This window comes from Leuresthes tenuis, unplaced genomic scaffold, assembly GCF_036924035.1.
Source record: "Leuresthes tenuis unplaced genomic scaffold, fLeuTen1.0.hap1 SCAF_23, whole genome shotgun sequence".
Taxonomy (NCBI): Eukaryota; Metazoa; Chordata; class Actinopteri; order Atheriniformes; family Atherinopsidae; genus Leuresthes; species Leuresthes tenuis.
Window position 1 is genome coordinate 22,954,409 of NW_027325377.1, and position 18,972 is coordinate 22,973,380.

At 40.9% G+C, this 18,972-nt stretch overlaps 2 protein-coding genes across 3 annotated transcripts; both read left to right on the top strand.

Moving 5' to 3' along the window:
* Positions 1–281: 281 nt before the first annotated feature.
* On the top strand, positions 282–2,416 carry LOC140283081 (uncharacterized). Its single transcript, XM_072377733.1, has 2 exons — positions 282–301; positions 1,709–2,416. Exons 1-2 carry the CDS (start codon positions 297–299, stop codon positions 1,935–1,937), a joined length of 234 nt encoding a protein of 77 aa, XP_072233834.1. The 5' UTR covers positions 282–296; the 3' UTR covers positions 1,938–2,416.
* A 1,911-nt stretch (positions 2,417–4,327) lies between these two features.
* gpr85 (G protein-coupled receptor 85) lies at positions 4,328–8,836 on the top strand. Of its 2 annotated transcripts, none has more exons than XM_072377842.1 (2): positions 4,328–4,477; positions 5,749–8,836. In XM_072377842.1, the coding sequence occupies exon 2, from the start codon at positions 5,900–5,902 to the stop codon at positions 7,031–7,033; it is 1,134 nt and encodes a 377-aa protein (XP_072233943.1). In that variant the 5' UTR covers positions 4,328–4,477; positions 5,749–5,899; the 3' UTR covers positions 7,034–8,836. The 2 variants fall into 2 exon arrangements, with proteins under 2 accessions (XP_072233943.1, XP_072233944.1); XM_072377843.1 differs by lacking the exon at positions 4,328–4,477 and adding an exon at positions 4,490–4,740.
* The last annotated feature ends 10,136 nt before the right edge of the window (positions 8,837–18,972 follow it).

Sequence of the window (18,972 nt, forward strand, 5' to 3'; positions counted from 1 at the left end):
AGAGGACTCGCAAAAACCTGTGTGTGTGTGAAACAAACTGCCAAACTGACAGCAGGAGCAAGTGAGGGAGTGTATGATTTGAAAGCCAGCACAGTGTGCAGAGACAGTGTGCGTCTATTCATCTCCTTGCTCAGAGCAGACAGGTACAGAGGTATGGCAGCCTTACAAGGTCAGTATTTTACTTTGGCTTGTGCTCTCTAATTCAATTACAGGCAGAGTGCCCCAGGAGAGCCTGCAGAGAGATACAGGCGCTGCAACACCCCCCCTACAGTTCTACAAGCCAAACAGTTTGTATCATGAAGTAAGATGCTAGCATGTTTGGTCATGACGACACAGGTAATTTTAAGGACTTTTGGATGTATCAGGATGGGATCAGCCCAGTTAGAGTTGGATATTTCTGTCGGTGGAAACATTGAACCTGTTGAGAGGAGTGCACTATGAAGCAAGATTTATGGTTTGGCAAATGACGCAAGGAAGAGTTCAATGACACAAAGGTTGCTCGCTTTGAACTTAGGCTGAACACATAACCCGCTCCGAAGCACATTAAGGTCATTAATCAAAATTGCTGTAATTTGAATAAAACAGTTGTCTGATTTCTTCTTCTTTTACATTTACATCTTTTAAGCTATCAAACAGTTGGAAACCTGTACTAAAAACCCTTTTGACCATAGCTCAAAACTGAAATAAAACCTCACAGTGATTCTCAGCTGTTGTGTATAAAACCTGTTCAACTGTACATTAAACCACCAGAGAAGAGTTGCAGTTACAGCGAGAGAAACTGGCTGATACTGGACCTAGAAAAGATTAGAAATGTTGTCTATACAGCCTCTATAAATTTAGTTTCAGAGCTTTGTGTAACTGTCATGGAATTAATTTCTAATTTACACAGCTACCACTGTTCTATTAGCAGGTTTTTTTCTCTTTTCTGAATGCACTAACAGTGCTACATGATTTTTATATTCTTAACACCTCTACATTTACACTTATCAATGAAGTGTTAGTGACTTGAGTTTTTTTTTTACCACCAGAAGAAGCATCAAATGATGCGTAAAACACTTTTTATGTGAATGCACACAGAACCTGAAGAGGAGAGCCTGGATTAAATAAAGATCATCATAGTATGTCTGAACTTGCTTCCAAGTGATTTCCTCGGAAAGTTCTACACACAGAGTCTGCTTCAGAGTCTTTAACAGGCTTCAGAAGAGCAGGGAAACTTGTGGGGGAATTCTGCTTTTATGCAGCTAGTTGGTCTAATGTTGAAGGCGGCTGGCTTGTGGCTGCGATGGACGTGATTCATAAAGTAAAATCCCCGTATGTCAACATGTGTTCATTGTCAGAGAATATTAATTCAGACAGGAGCTGTTGATAAGCCAACATAGTCTTGTTTCTTTGTAGCAGGGGCTGAGGGGCAAAAACATGATGCACCGACATCCTAAACTACCTGACTGTGACTAATGAGAGATGAGACAAAATGATCCCATTGCTGAATAAAGTCCAGGATTCATTTACTTTAATTTCTCTATTACAAAATATACATCAAGTAGCAGCTGTGTTATGTACCTAGTTATGTTTTAATGTTACAGGATGAATGGCTGAAATAGAAAAAAGCAACAAAAAACAGCCAGATTTAAGGCCAAGCAGCGCTGCCATTGGCTGAGCGCACCAGGAAGTCCAGCCGCTAAACTGCTGTCATCTGACTTTAACGCAGGCGCATCAGCTCCAGCTTCCTGTCAACAGCAACAGAGGAAAATCTCAACATGGCTCCCAAACTCGAGCTTGCAGTGATCGTCTGGCTGATGGTTGCCTCGCTGATCGCCCCGGCTGAGGCTTACGATGCGGGCGACGCTCTGGCCCTGCTGCTGGGCACCGTCGTGACCGTGGTGGGTTTCTGCGCCTGCCTGGGCTGGTACGCACGGAGGCGGAACGGGCTGCTGTGACGATGTTGCGGGCGTCTCATCGTGTATGTCTTGTCCTGTTGCCGTGAACTGCATTTAAACTTCCTTACGCGGTCTCCCATTGACTTTTTGGTGCAAGGCTTATGTCGCGAGGACAGCGAAGGAACGTGCCTTATTGGAACGAAAGCGCCAAGTTCAGCGGGAACCATGTGGAGTTGGAGAGGGAAGAAAATCTCCAGGAAGTCCAAAAACCGGAACTGTTCTTTGCTGCACGCTGGCATTGTGGACCAAACCCTGTTGCCTTCCATATAAAAAGACTGCTGCAGATATTATACAGGCTGCTGTCCTTAGTTTGCCTGCACTGCATATTCCGCATACTTTTCGTGCTTTCATTGATCACTGTGATCACCTGATGCATGCTTTTTCACATAACATTGCAATGTTTGAAGCACAGTATCACATGAGTGCAGTTTCTTTGCAGTGTGTGTTAATGAAAACTTGAATAAATTGATTTATCTGATGGTCGTTGCAACTAATGCTCATTATGTTTGATTGATCCATTGCTTACACGCACCACCCTGCTCCTCTTCGATGTGGGAAATCATGAACTGAACATGGGTTGGACGAGGTCGTGCTTCGACAGTTGGCACTAGCTGTAATGACTATATTATATAAAGATTGAACCTTGTGTTTCACAGAATGCAGTTTTACTCCAGTAGGAACATGAACTCAAAGATCTTCCCTTCAGCGCTCTGAAATACAAACACAAGTAGTAAATGATCATATTTGAAAAGCATCAGCTTTATTGCTAAATCATAGTCATTGCTAACTAATATTTTGTTGGTCATCTGATATGTTGCTGACTTACTTAAGCTTCTGTGCTGTCCGCTGAGTGGCCGAAGTCTTCCCTTGATTCTTTTTTATTGTTAGGCTTCACTCAATCCAAACTAAAACTAAAAGTTTTTTTCTGAGGAATATTTGTGCATCTAAACCAAAATAAAATTTCCAAACTCTCTTGTTTGTTTTTGCATTTTTGGCCCTTGAAAAATATCCAGTAACCATCTGGACATTTAAATGGGTGCCATGATTCCTCCTTGCCTGTTGTCTGTCAGTTTCTTTATCTGCCATTGCATTCAAAATGTTGTTCGAACTTTTTTGTTCCTCATAACAATTGACAGGGACACAATCTAATCTAACAAAGGTAAGGGGGCATTACATATTCATCTTTGAGGCTTTTTATGTGCTTGGGTCCATGTAATGGAGCACTTATTTTTTCTTTTGATGGTCCAGGTTGGTTGCGGTTCTGAAATTTCATAGGATGAGAGGATAAAGTGTTACTGGTAGCATGATGCCTAATTCTTCTAAATTGTATTGCAGGAAATTTCTGGAACCTATTTTGACTTTTTTAATGTCAGTTAAGTCTCTTCTTTGTAGACATGTGAGTTAGTCAAACTGCCAATGACAATGCACGACCTAAAAGATGGTGATTAAACACCAGGACCACATCAGGAGATGATTAAATCCTGCCAGCATGTGTACTATTCTTTTTTTTTACTGAAGTATATTTGCTTTTCACATTTATAAATAAGATTAGGATATTTCTTTTGTACTCATACTACCAACAGGGGCAATTGTTTAGGGATGTTAAGACAGGCTTTGCTTTAATGTGGCTGTGTCTTGATTAATTTCTTAGGGAAAGAAATCGTTGGAAAAACCCTTGACTGTCAATTCTCAGCAGCCAGTTTATCTTCGAATAAAATGTGCCCAGCATTCCACAATTTTCCCCACTACGTGACAGATGTAGCAGTTATCAGTACGTATTACCCACGTGTAATTCATATTCATTGCCCCTTTAGATAAGAAGCCGCATTCACTCTGATTATCTTCAACACTTGTGTTCACTTGTGTGCATGTGGCTGATTGAGTCACTACTCGCTGTGACACAGCTCGTGACATCACAGCTCTCTATACATGGCTGAGAGATCAAATCCCATGAATTTATCATGCTGACCAGGCAAAATGCACAGCAGAGTGCAAAGTGCTTGTCAATTATGTATATATACAGTACAGAGGGAGTCATTCTGGCTTGATGTGCGCCGGGCAGCCTGATTTAACCCCTCTAAGTCTGATTCTCCAACAACCTCAATTAAATCCACTGATGGGCGTGTAAAAATTGACCATTTTCAAACATCTTCAATATTTAAAGCAATCTGAACAAAAAAACCGACACGATAATAAATTGTTTTGCGTCCACATTATGTGTCGAACTTCAGCAGGAGAAGAGTAATCGGTTGTGTGTGTACTGTAGTAACGCGTTACCGGCCAGCAGTGGCCCCGTTGAGCAGATGTTACCGTCAGAGAGACAGAGTTGCTGCTGCTGCTGCAACAAGAGACAAGACGCGTCTTGGATCACAAATAGGGGGATGCAGGGCGCGTGCGCAGTGCGCTCTGTTAACTGTAGGATATTCACCGTAGAGGAAAAAAGGGGGCAGGCACCAAATCAGGCTTTTTAAAACAGCAAAAACCCGACCCGTGCAATGTAAATAACCCACAGGAGGGACACGAAATAGGATTATCAACAGGTAGGATTTTGATCGATCGTGTGATTGGGCGCCTCTCTCCTTCTCTGTATTATTTCTATATTTTGGCCTTGTCTTATGTGGTGGCAGCGATTCTGGGAAATTCATAGCGGAGACTTGGAAATTATTCTAGTCTAATGGACGTGCGGATCCGCTACAGTGTTAAGCTTCCTCCAGCCGACTGGGATACAGAGATGATTCTGTTCTGTTGCGTGTTTTAGCCGAAATCTGTCGGATTCAGACAATAAGAGGACGCATTTCAACGCGTAAGTAGATACAAACGCCTTTATTGGTGATATCAGACACCACTACAGGCTATTCCAGTCCTTAAAACCGTAAGAATATCCTTTGGTGGTGCACCAGCACTTGTTATTGACATTTCAATTCTTTCTCGATCTGTCCTGATGACAATCAGCTCACGCATCAAAAAGCAAAATGATGTCAAAATGCGGTTCATAATGTCAGCAGCTCATCATGTTCAGTTAACTCTCTGTAATTAGTAATATGTAAGATGATGTGGAAAATGGAGGCTGCCTCAATAGACGCCCTAATAAAAACATTTTTTTTAAATCACGGGTTATCAGTGACCCGTAATCCAGTTAAGCTTTAATCAGACAAAAAAAACACGGAATCCAGTCTCAGCTGATTTATTATTATTTCTTTGCGTAAAGGCAGGGGGTGCGAATTCGAGGCGTCCACCGATTTACAGGGGCTTCCTCTGTTCTGCAGGGTGTAGGCTATAGCTGTGATCAAGAGGGGCTTATTTTTGGTCTGCTTTCGTCTTTATGTTTCACAGTTCTCCGAAATAGTCCCCCAAATACCCCCCATATCGAGGGGAGAAACAAAGAAAAAGGAAAAACTAATTCCAATCCAAACCCTGGCTGACGTAGAACTCGCTTCTTCCCAACGCGTAAAAAATGCGTCGTTTATTAATAAAGGCAGGGCTGCGCTGTCGCCGTCTCGGTGCTTTTGTTCAGGAAATTCCGAGACAACATGAGAGAAAATTCTACCACTCTTACGGCTTAATGCTGTAGAGCAATCAAGCTCAAATTCCGTGTCTGCGTCTCTCTTTACACAGATTATTCTGTTGAGGAAGAGCTCCAGATGTTGTGAATGTAAAACAAAAGATCAATTAAAAGACAGCCAGGGGAGAATGACTGCTTTCCACATTCTACATGGTGCAGGTGCAGTTGAAAGCGATAAGCTTTTGTCTTGTAGTTATTTCTAAAATATTTTTCAGTTTTTTTTCTTTTCTTTTCTTTTGTTTTTTTTAGGTGTGATGAGACAAAGGAACAAAGGATGCCTTAGAGGAGAGGTTGCCTGTATGCCTGGAAACCTCTTCAAACCACAGCGCCAAATGGATCTAACGCCACCCCCTGCCACCTCTAGATCATGATACTTGGCTGAAGCTATTCCGCTATCTTTATGATCCCTCCTCCATCTATGGCGAACTATAGCCATGCAGGGGAGCACACCATCTTGCAGAATGTCTCTCCTCTCGCCACGTTCCTCAAACTGACCTCTCTAGGATTCATCATTGGAGTCGGTGTGGTTGGGAACCTCCTGATCTCCATCCTGCTGGTCAAAGACAAGAGCCTGCACAGAGCACCCTACTATTTTCTGCTGGACCTGTGCGCCTCTGATATCCTACGCTCTGCCATCTGCTTCCCCTTTGTCTTCACCTCAGTAAAGAATGGATCTGCCTGGACCTACGGCACGCTGACCTGCAAAGTGATCGCCTTCCTGGGTGTGCTCTCCTGTTTCCACACAGCATTCATGCTGTTCTGTGTCAGTGTCACCCGCTACCTGGCCATTGCGCATCACCGTTTCTACACCAAGAGGCTGACTTTCTGGACGTGTTTGGCTGTCATCTGCATGGTGTGGACGTTGTCAGTGGCTATGGCGTTCCCGCCGGTGCTAGACGTAGGGACGTACTCTTTCATCAGAGAAGAGGACCAGTGCACATTTCAGCACCGCTCCTTCAGGGCAAATGATTCGCTGGGCTTCATGCTCCTGCTGGCCCTCATCCTCCTGGCCACACAGCTGGTTTACCTCAAACTCATTTTCTTTGTCCACGACCGCCGAAAGATGAAGCCTGTCCAGTTCGTGCCTGCTGTCAGCCAGAACTGGACCTTCCACGGGCCAGGCGCCAGCGGGCAGGCAGCGGCCAACTGGCTGGCTGGATTTGGTCGAGGCCCCACCCCGCCTACTTTGCTGGGTATCCGACAGAACAGCAATGCAGCGGGCCGCAGGCGTCTACTTGTGTTGGATGAATTCAAAACGGAGAAGAGGATTAGTAGGATGTTCTACATCATGACGTTTTTCTTCCTGGCTCTGTGGGGGCCCTACCTGGTCGCCTGCTACTGGCGGGTGTTTGCAAGGGGACCCGTGGTCCCTGGGGGCTACCTGACAGCAGCCGTGTGGATGAGCTTTGCCCAAGCTGGGGTCAATCCTTTCATCTGCATCTTCTCCAACAGAGAGCTCCGGCGCTGCTTCAGCACCACACTCCTCTACTGCAGAAAATCCAGGTTACCAAGGGAACCCTACTGTGTTATATGATGGTTTTTGCGTTTTTTTTCCTCCTCTAAGTCTCATTACCCTGATTGATCTTGATCTGGACTCGTTCCAGTTGTACAGCGCACTCTTTGTTTCTAAGTCCTTTCTCTTCATCCTCCAGTTTTCTCCTGCTCCTCCTAACCCTTCTTCTCAGAGGCAGAGGGTGGACTGCCAATGACGTGGCTCTGCCGGGGTGATTGAATATGAAAAGTCTATCAAACATGGAGGCTGAAGGGAATGGGGATATGCAGGAGGTGTGGAGTCCCTCCTGTGTTTATGTTCTAGTAAACAGACATTGTGGAAGGCCATGCCAATGCAGAGAAGCAAAAAGTTGAAAAAAAAAGGACAAAACAATGAAAAGAAAACCTCTTGCTTTGGATATTTTGAAGATGCGTTACTCTGTGATGTGTGAGATACATACAAATGAAAAGAAAAAAAAAGAAAAAAGAACATGATACCTCTCAAGGAATCACTGGAAATGTTTTACATTTTAAGAGTTGCACTAAAAAGAAGATGTAAAGATGCTTTTTTTGGGAGGGGGGGCGGGGGGGATTCGACGGTTGCCAACTGCATTGCAAGGACAACTTTTTTTTCCCTTTTCCTTTTTCCCAAACTAAACAATGAATGCTTTCATTTGCAACAGACTACACAATCGCTGTAAGTAAGGCAAAACTTGGTGACTGTTGGGATGCACCATCACAGGAGGATAAAATGGTTATAATGTAAGTGAGATCTTTTTCATTTCCGGACGGGGGGAGGGCCGGGGCTTATTTAATGATGGGGATTTACAACGTGTGGTTTTTTTGGAAGTTGCAACTTAACACTGGAAAATTCTTTTCTTGTAGTTTTATGATCCATATGTCCCTGGTGTCTGGCATTGTTATTTTTCTTAACTCCTTTTTCCAAAAAAAAAAAAAAAAAAAAAGAGGGGAAAAAAGACGAAGTGATCTATGGATTTGAAAAAAAAGTTTTAAAACAACCTTGTGCTTAAAAAAAGACACTGAAGAAGTAGTTAAATGTTTCATCATATCCATGTACCTAAACACTATCATATTGTTACAGTATTGCTGATGCCACTCCGGGTGTTCTTGCCTTAATGGTTATGATATTGTCATGTTTCTTGGTTGTTTTTTTTCTTTTCTTTATTCATTCACTCAAAAAAAGCAGTTTTGTTTCCTTCTTTTTAGACGCGAGGGGAGTTTTGTCTTTCTTTCTCACATCTGCGTAAAAGTGCATGTCCATTTTTCTTTATAAAAAGCTGGTTCCCTCCCATGAACATCACAGGCAACACTGAGCAGCCCCATTTTTATTCTGCAATGGTTTGCTACACCCCACAGAGTGCGCAGAGCACAGGGAGTGTATGTGTGTGAGCTGCATGAGCGCGTGTTTAGTTGGACGCATGTGTGTGCGCAAGTATATTACAGCGAGTGCGTGCGTGCGTGTGTGTGAACCAGACAACAGTCACTTCAAGACCAGAGCCTTAGTATGAAAATCTTGCACAATTTGTAAAAAATGTAAAAGGATTTAAAAAAAAAAAAGAGGAGACATTTAAGGCACACGTCTTGTTTCTACTTTCCCTACATTTGCTCTCTACTGATTGTTTTCAATGACTTACTTTTTTTTCTCTTGTGGCCATTTTAATATTTATTATGTATTCATTTTTGTATATTATAGATAGATCGTGTGTAAGTATGTGAGTCTTTCATTTTGAAGTCCCGAATGTGAGTACAGTTTCAGTTAGGATTGCATTTGCTGAAAGTTAACTGTGTAATCTGTTGCTTTTTTGAAAATAAAAAGTTTCCATTTTGCAAGATTTCTTCTTATTATCCATGTCATTGGCTGGAGATCAGGCAGTATGGCCACATTAACAGCCAGTGAAATGGTAGACTGCTCAAGTGATACTTCAAGGTTGCTCAGTATTTCAAAGGCAGCGCTAAATGGTTGTATGTTCATATTTTTCTTTCTAAGTTACTATTGGTATTTCCACTAAGTACTATATGTGTAACTCATGTAAGAGAAAGTGACAACGTATTTAAATGTGTCTTTTCTGTCATTTGAGTCCTTGGAGCAGCTTGCCACAACAGAATACATGTCAAACCTTGTCAGTGAATGTGACGCGTCTCTGACATTCAATGGGAATCATCTCCATCTCCTCTGCAGGTTTCCCTTCTCTGTTAAAGAGGAATACCACTCCCGTATGGAATAATGGCAAACCAATAACCTGACGCTGTGCCCTAGAGCCGCGAATGACATAGCAGTTTGTCCCACTCTGTCACTTTTAAGGTCATACTGATGTGCAGCTGCACTGACAATTAGCTTTGAAAAGATGAGAATGAGAAGTGAGGAATTGTGAGCAAATGAACCTTCCTCTTTGCAAGAAATTCACCATCTCAGATGCTTCACTGAGAAACAAATGTCACCAAATTACAAAAGAAACTCTCTGGTGCAATACCAAAGAAATCAAGTAATTGGAGCTCCTCCTCTCAAACACTAATTTTAAAGCAAGGCTATTTATTCCCTGCTTAAGACACTTTAAGTTTTCATTTGAGTGGTATTTCCCTGTCAAAGTCTGTAATTGCAATGGGCTGACTGTGTTTGAACTGCAGCTATTTCGAATCTCAGCTAAACACACATTTGGGATAAAATCTAGTTTAGTAATTACCTTTGCTGTGGTACCAGAAAAAGAAATACAATGCTGAAATGGTTTGTAGACACTCTAAATGACTGTGTGAAACGTTGAGAGAAGAGTTAGTTATCAGTCTAGTAATTTAATGATCTTTTTTTTCATTATACTGAACCTTTGTAGAGGTAGATAAAGGAGATGGGACACTTTACTTTTCATCTGTGGCACAAGTTAACATCTTTTATTTATATTTCATCCTCATTCAGCACATGCAAATAGTGTCACTTTTGAGCGCTGGCCTATTTTCTGTCATGTTGATTTGAGTGCCCCAGTAATTCTGTTTCTTTCTGCATCTGAGTGAAGACGACAGGCAGAGGTGGCCACATTGAAAGCTGTTTAGTCTGGCGGACGAGCTCACACATTGAATCATTTTCCCTCCAAGGTACCTTCTCTACTGAGAAACATGAGGAATCACACTGTTCATAATCAAAGCTATTACCATATGACTGGCTGTGGTTCTGTGCAAGTGTTTAGATTATGGAAGACAGAAAAAGAAAGGCAAATTAAATAGCTGGGAATACTTTATTCAAATCATAAGAAGACTTTTCAACTGGATTTTGGCTGTCAACGAGTAACAGATCCAAATCTAATTTTGTGTCACTCTCCTTGTGTCTCTGTGGATTTGCACAAACAATTTAGTATTTTAATGGGCTGCCAAATCCAATAGGGTCTCATTTGCTTTCTGATTTTAATAAATACCATTCGTTGACTGACAAACTGATTTCTTTTGAAAGCAGGAAAAAAGCTAATTTGATGTGAGTCTGGAGCTTTTCCTGTATGGATAACGCAAACCAAACCTTAATTGAATGTGTTCACGCCGAGCAGCTCTCGAATATTCGAAGATTCCATGAATGGAACGAAGTGGACGACTCAGACTTCTCACATGCTACTCAGGAAAAAGGAAGAGTTGCTTTGTGTCGGGGCACCACCCAACTTGTGCGTTTGTGACCCCACTGGGAATCACATTCATGGGGTCAAATCATTTCTGCTTGCTTTTTGTGTACATGTGTGGTTTCATGACCCCGTGACAGATTTTCATGTTTCAATTTTCATTCAAATGTAGGCTAAATAGCACTACCAGCGCTTTTGAGCCGTCACATGAGCTTAACGGGGTCTGTCTTCATGCATGTGTGTAACTTGCAGAGCTGCAAGGGCTTCTCTTTAATGACTTTGCAGCTTTGTGGCCGACGTGCCACAGATAATTGGTTATGGTCCAAATGAATGTTAATCTGAGAGTCACAAATGTGCAGCTGTGTCTATGTGTGTATGTGGGGGTGTTTTTTTGTTCTTATTACTTTTAAATTGTTTATATTCTAAGCTAATTCCACAGCGACGAAATGCAATGAGAAGATAACAACCACTAAATCGATAATGTGAACAAATCATTTTGTGAAAGTGGGTTTTGATTGTAGACAAATGCATGTATAGATTCTCAAATTACATTTATCTAATTTTAACAAGATCCATATCTAAAGATGGCATTGTCAGAAAATCATCGAGAGGTTAGGTAAACAAGGTGAGAGCATCCTCAGCAGCAGAAAATAACCATGCTTTTGATTGTTGAGAATGAAGTTTGGGGACAGGGTTCTGTAAATGTTGCAGCATTAATTGACAAGTTACTACAGCCAGACCTCTGAACACCTGTGATAAATACAATAAAAAAATGTTGATCAGCATTTCTCCTCTCAGTATCCCAGTCTTCATCTCTAACAACCACCCTCTTCCAACTCCTGCAGCCCATCATGCAAATGCCTTAAGAATCCTGCTTTAAATATCAACTGATTAAACTGCGGAAAGAGCTTCAAAGCTTCTTCTCTGCATATTCAAACCACAGTCCTTTTGCCTTTTCACAGTAAAGTAAGATTTTTCGGATAAGTTCTCAAAGAATCTGCTTGGAGTAAGTTAGTCTTAGGCCTATCTTTAGCACCACACATGCTGTATTTGAACTGGAGGGTGTCACTGGGATGTGTCGTAATTGGCTCTCAGGGCATTGTGTATTTATGGCATGCACCTTTAGGCACATTTTGCAAGTTTTAAGTCTTTTTTTTTTATACTTTTAGGACTTTATTCTGGGGTGTTAAAATGACATTTAGAATGATTTGAGTAAGAGGAAAAGCGCAGGGCATGTTTTTTGAGCACGGTAATAAAACAGCAACAAAAAATATGAATTAATAGAGTAATGAGCAACAAGAGTATTCATACAGTATTTCAGGAGATAAGGCTGGGGTTTCTTGAGCTGTTTTCAAAGCATATTATAGCTGTTCTAAGTCATTCTAAATATAAGATACTTCAGTGAACTGAGTGTACTATTTCCGTATATTTAGGCATGATTTAAAATGTGTTAATTGCTGCTGAATGAACACAAATGGGCCACTTTTGAGTTTGCATTGTTTACTTAGTTTCACAAATGTGTCCTTGGAGAAATGTTGCTTTTGCTTTCATGTCCGTGTCTTTAACGTACATTCTGTTGACAGTTTACTGGGTACACGTTGCCAAATTGTACTGACCTTTAACCGAAGGTGTTTTGGAATTTAGTCAAGCTTTGCTGACTGAAACCGGGCGGTCAAAGAGATGAAGAAATACATCGATATGGGGCAAAATCATTTAAACGCATCACAAACTGCACCCTCCAACATGGACACTTAAGGGGGAAGTTTTTTTCAAACCTGGACCTTATTTCTGGCATAAATACGTTAAACTACTCATCGATAATATTTTGGTGAAAGTCGGCGTCCGTCGGACGCTATTTAGATCACTCGTGATCCACGAGTATCCATATAACAGGAGTGAACAGGGCATAGATAATAAAGCCTCTAAATGAGGCTTTATCTGTCTTTATTTCACCAATACTTTAAGACGAATGAATGAATGAACGTGTGCTATAGCTCTGTTAGCACATAGCTGCTGTTTTGTTGTTATTGGGGGCCTACTATACCTGGGTCACTTGGGATGACGTCATCGACGCACCGCTGCAGCACAGCTTATTTACTCTGTGACGGTCGGCTAGCTTCACACGGAGTTTGCTACTCTGTATTGTCTACTGTTGTCTATGCCCCATTTACTCGAGTCGTTGAACATATTTTATGCCAGAAATAAGGTCCAGGTTTAAAAAAACCAAACTACACCTTTAACTAAATTTATATGAAGCTGTTAAAAACAATGATGACACCTGTCATAACGTTAAGATATATTGCAGGGCTGCTTTGTATATTGTTAACTTGACTTTGTTTCTAGATTAATGTACTTTTCAGACTCTGTTTGTGACTTTAACACAGTTTAAACAGGCTAAACGCAAAAAGAAAAATCCTGTGTTAATTATTTAGCTTTTGAAGGCACATTAAGTGTATTTACATGATTACTCTGTTCGTCTGAATTGTGCTGAAGAAAGTGTGGTGAATTCGGCTGTACTTACATGTGAAATGATCTCTCAGAAAAAGTTAAAGACAGCAGAATGTCTTGAATGATCTTCCACAGTCTACAATGCTGCCGCATCGAGTCAATTACTCGACTCTGCTAACAGAACGTACACTGTTACAGGGTTGATGGTTCATTTAAATGACCACGTCGAGCTCGACTAAACTGTGCTTTTAACAAAGCTGATTGTTTGTTTTTTTTGGACGTCAATCCAACATGATTTTAAGGAGAAAAAAGCCGAGCATCACTCTCACCTCATCATACAGTGATGACTTTTAAGAACCTTAAAGCCAAAAGAAAATTAAAAGAGGAATGGTCTCTAACAGGACTTATCAGGAACTGCCATGTAAAAGGCATAAACAAACCTCTCTATCATGTATTTTTATGTGGAATTCTTCAAGTTTAAGATGAAGATGTTTCGACAGAAACGGGGCAACTTTTGTGGATACCAGTCCAAACAGTTCATGAGTTTTAAATATGTGCCAAAAAGGTAACTTTACTTCACTCTGTCACTGCATACATGGATGAGTGGTTTGAACTCTCAACAGCAAATGTAGTGATGAAACTGGCTTATATGCAGACCTTTTCTTCAGGGACTTGGAGCAGGTGGCAGTTGCCCTCGAAATGACAAATGCAATCAATGTGGATCAGCTCTGTGTAGAATTTTGTGCTTGTGGTGAGGAAATACATATAGAGTCAGACAAGAAATCCACCTGTCAAAAGTGCACGGTAGTGGATAAGCACAAACTTCCTGAAACAACTCACCTCCCTGGAATTTCACAGCAAAACATTTTATCCTTTCAGGCTCTCGTTGAGATTTCTTCCATGTTGCCATCCTATGCTGTCAGTTGGAAATGCGAACAAATGGGGGGAAAAAAATGTACGTAAAGGTTCAGTGATTTATGCCACTGAAACCCCTCCAACCTCCAAATGCAGACTGGTTTTCTGATTAATAATGCATGTGCTTGTGGATGTTTAGGCCCCTGCTTGCAGATGTTGCCAGAAATACTGATTTTGTTGCATCTATTGGTTTGTAGAAAGGTAAAATGGGGGAACTTTTACTCCGCAAGATAGTGACCAAATACAATAGTTATAAATGGTATATTTGTAAAATGCTGCAGACAAAAGCAGGATGTTTGATATTTCCTGTTTGTTCCTGCAAGTTTAATAATGTTAGCGCAGTGATGGAGAAAATATCCACAACATTGTATGCTATAACAGCTTGTACACTTGTTGTGCAGAAGAAACGTCACATGGCTGAGCTGCTCATTTGAATGTTACCATGTAACGTAATGCTCTCACTCTGTGAATGGCTGGTTTGAGCAGTGGAAAGCAGCTGCTGAGGTTTGTGTAGAGTACAGTTCAGGATGTAAGCTCAGGTTCAGCTTCTTTACTGCCAAATCCTCTTGGTTATGGTGGGAGTCAAGAGTAAACATGTCCCCTTCGTTGCTAATACTCAGGATGAGTGATAGAGCCCCGGATAGAACATGATTGGTGGGTTGGTGCTTAAGCAGTTGTACACTAAAGTTGGAATATGCAAAAAGAGAGTACTGGTCGGTAGTAATCCCCCAACAAGGATTACCCATGTCTTTCATGCTAGATTAAAAGGCCCCATGATACCCTGCCACACTGGCTGAGTCCTGACGGGGAATCAATGGGCTGGATGGCATATTACCAACAGCATCTTTGCCATCTTTTGTGGTCATTGCCTGCTTGATAATGAGTGTGATTTGGGTGGCATTTGTTAGTGGGCATTTGTTAGTACTCCAGATTTGATGAGGCTGACCAATCACAAGCCAGGTGGTCACTCACTGTTTGTGCCTCCCTGTGAATTTGTTGAGATCATTAGGTTTGCCAGACACTGCCCATCGGCACCCACAGTCTGAAATAATGTGGAACATGTTTCTATAGTAGTTAGAAAAAGGAGAAAATTATTTGGGTCACAGAGAACATTAACAGTGTTATCACTCCACTTTTTAGCTGCCTACTTCTTTGTCTTTTATTGTATTCAGTTCAAACAGTAACAAAACTAACAGGCACGGCAGACATTTTCCTAAATTACTAAATTATTTAGAATCAGCTATCTGGCTTACAGGGGCTTTCAGAGTGTTATGAGTTGAAGTGAAGAGGCTGAGACTGCCATATTCTCATAACACTGCATTTCCAGAGGGCAGTACATCATGATAAAAAGCATGTACATTATGGGGCCTATTTACAGCACTCAACCAAGTGCTCACATCTGCTCCCAGTGATGCACATTTACCCAGTGAGCAGCCGAGAAAACAAACATGAAAGGAACAGAACCTGACTTTAACATTTCTATTCTTTTTGTTTTATTTTATTCTACAGATTTTGATAAAGCTGTAGTCGGGGTGACGTCATTCTTTATTTATTTATTTACCTATTTTCTGCATCGTGGCAGTTTGGAAAAACAGTTCAGAGGAATTTTGTAGAGGCGATTTGTTCCCACTAATTCAGCATGTTTTGTGACGAATCCAAGGGCTTTTGAAAATTGCAGGGAGTGGGGTAGGTAGTGTGGGTGGTGGTGGTGGTGGGGGGGGGGGGGGGGGGTTAATCCACTCATTTTCTTGTCTTCCAGCCTGTTCAGCACATTCTGTCTCTTTCCCTCCCTCTCTCCTCCCTCCTTTATTTTTGGAAGCGTCTCATTCTTGTGAGTCAGGCCCAGCATGCTCACAAAGGCTCAGTCTAGCAAGCTCTAGCCTCCCCCTCCTCCTCTCTGCCTCTGTCTCTGCTGTTTATGATATTAAAACATCAAGAGAGTAAAGCAGGAGAGAGGGCTCTTCATCCCTCTTGCTCAGATCTAATGTGGAGAAGAGAGAATTAATGCTTTCTGAGCTGTTGATTCAACTTATTTACATAGTTGACAGGGAATGGATGGATGTGTCTGCAGCCATCTGTGTTATAATTGGCTGAAAGGGGCCTTGAAAGGTGACAGGCAGCAATTTCAAACCTGAGATCACAAATTTCAAACTCACAGTATTTCTGGAGCAAAATCAATGTGATGATTATACAACCACAGTTTGGGCATCCATCTTAATTTGCAGAACAGTGCTGATGGCAGTGTTGATTGATGATACCTGACTTGACCGATGGTTGTGTCACCTGCTCTTCCCTTTTACAACAGTTGTTTATCAGCTTTTTTCTAACCACAGTGGCTTGAAGTGAATCAGCTAATTACAAAGTTTGCAAGTCAGTGTCACTTCTTCAAAGAGTTTTCTTGCAAATAAGGTCGGTCACTTCCAGGAAAATCTGCTAAACTGAGTTGCCTTGGAAACATCCGCTCCGACAACATCCACTTACAGCATCCTGCTGACGAAGCTTCATTTCTGAGAGCAACATTGAATGTCTCCCTTAGATGTTTTTGCTTCTTTTAGTTACTCATATTATTGGTATTTATCGGGGACTAAAAAGCAATGGCTCATCTTTTTGTGCTAGATTTAGAAATAACTGTCACTATTAGGACCTAATCTGCACTGCACGTAGATGATGATAAGGAGGGACTTTCCTTGTTTTGGCTAGAATTGTGCTTGTTGGAGCTCTGCTGTTAAGTGTATGTTTGGATCTTAAAACACGTTTGTGATTTTCTCTTTAGCTGAATTTAAATATACATGCAGCTCTAAAGTGTCTAGTGATAAAGTTATAATTTTTGGAGTAAAAAATAACTTTTAAATCAATATTTTGGAGCAAAAGTGATCCAGCAGCCGACCAGGACAATGCTTCTTATTACTTTAGAGCGTGTTCACCATTGTGAAAAAGTATTTTTATACCCTCTGTGTTCAAATGGTTCAATTTTCCTCTTGAGGAATTATATTTGCTTCATAAATATAATAGCTTTCATCTCACCGGCTGATCACATTGTTGTTATTTGTGAAGTTTATGTGCCTAAAGCGCACTCCAGTTCACAAGCATATAGCGAGATATATTAGCCTTTCTTTTACAGCATTGTGCATGAATTACTTTTGACGTCACATGTGCTCAATTTGCATTACACATAAACGTCTGTGACCCCTGATTTGTGGCACATTAATTATGATTAGCTTTTGCTACCCATTGTGTGCTGATGCATTTTGCCTCTTTGTATGCTGTTGGGACAACAGTGAAATAGCCTTGAAACAGAATGCCTTGAGCAAAGCGCCCTTGTTGTTAGTCTTTCAGACACCACAAACAATGCAACAGCGTAAAAACGCAACATATTGGACATGCAATGGTAATTTACATGACATATACAGATGGAAACTATGTTTGTAATGGTGTGCCTCTGACTGTGATTGAACTGCTTTCTGCTTTCATACTAATGAGTGTTCATTGACTTGATCTGTATTTGTATGTGATGTGCCGAGCATTCTACTTACTTTTCTTGCTTTGTATATCTTTAATTATAAATTACCCTCATCCTGCACTGCAGCACTGCTGAGGGATGATGTTTAATTGGTAAGTCACCTCACTTGCAGTTACATTTATTACAAATAACCATCATCAACATGAAATTGAATAGCATTTCCTTGCAAGTCTGATCTTTTAAAGCTCAACAATTTAGACACAAAGAGGGAAAATCTCAGTATCTTGTGAGAGTTTTTATTCATTTTAGGAAGCTTTAGTTGTTTCTCACAAAAGGAGAAGACTTAAGGAGTGCTTCTTCAGAATAAGATTAGCTCTGAGAAGATGTTGCTCTTGCTATTTTGTCCAAAGCAAATGTGAAATCAGTAAATGCCTTTTCAACCATCAGCAGCCAGTTAGTCAACATCTCTCCATCCGCTGTCATGTGTGGGACTTTTAAAATCTTTGTCTTTTGCTGTAGCGATAAATACACATTAGGTTTTCTAAATACACATTAGGTTTTCTAAATACACATTAGGTTTTCTAAATACACATTAGGTTTTCTAAATACACATTAGGTTTTCTCGCCAGTTTATCACTCACAGCTTCTTGGGTATCACACAAGATAGCTGTCAAATTATTAAACAAAGTGGGAATGGGCCTAAATTCTTCATCTACGTCTTGAGGAAGACATCTAGATATTTCCAGTTCTGACAGATTATTAGATCAGGTTTGTGCCAAAGGTTCATGCAACACCATTGCTCCTCAGCTTCTGTAGAGTCTGGTTGTGTTTATGGATTCTGTTAGCAGGTCTGTTGAAATTTGCAGGTGCTATTTTTTTGCAGTGGATATATCGTCTAGCACTGAATTTATCTATGTCTTCTTTTTTTTGCTGTTGTTTTTCTCATTTGCTTTAGCTTGAGACTGAATGAGCTGACAATTCTAAAGAAGATCTCAAACCACAATTTCATAGCTGTGCATTTTGTCTGCAGAAAGTTATGTTAGCTTATGTTGTCCATCTCATTCGGAATAAGCATTGAAAGGTGTTGATTACGGAGGAACAAATAAATTCCAGAGAATTCTAAGGTGCTGCAGTATGTTTGTTATACGCTGTCTTTTCCTCTGACAGCTATGGGAAAAATTAATTTTCACTAGCCTAAAACAATAATTTTGTCAAACAGGTTGAGGTATGCACAATGAATAGCTGTCAACCTTTTTAAAGACCTCCTTACTGTAGAAATGTTGCATTAACATTTTGCATTTTGATTCCAATGTTTTTGCATTGCGGATCACAAACAAATTTGTCAATCCCAGACAGCAGGAGCCTTTTTAGCAGATCTGTAATGTCCACAGTGTCTGCAGAAAAAGACAAAATTACACAAGTGCCCATGAACATATTTCTATTTGTCCTAAACTTAATTCTCTAAAATCTCTCCTTGCCATCTGTCAGAGGCCAGGGCACTGCGACTATTTCAAATTTAAGCTCAGTTTCATTCCTTCAAAGAGT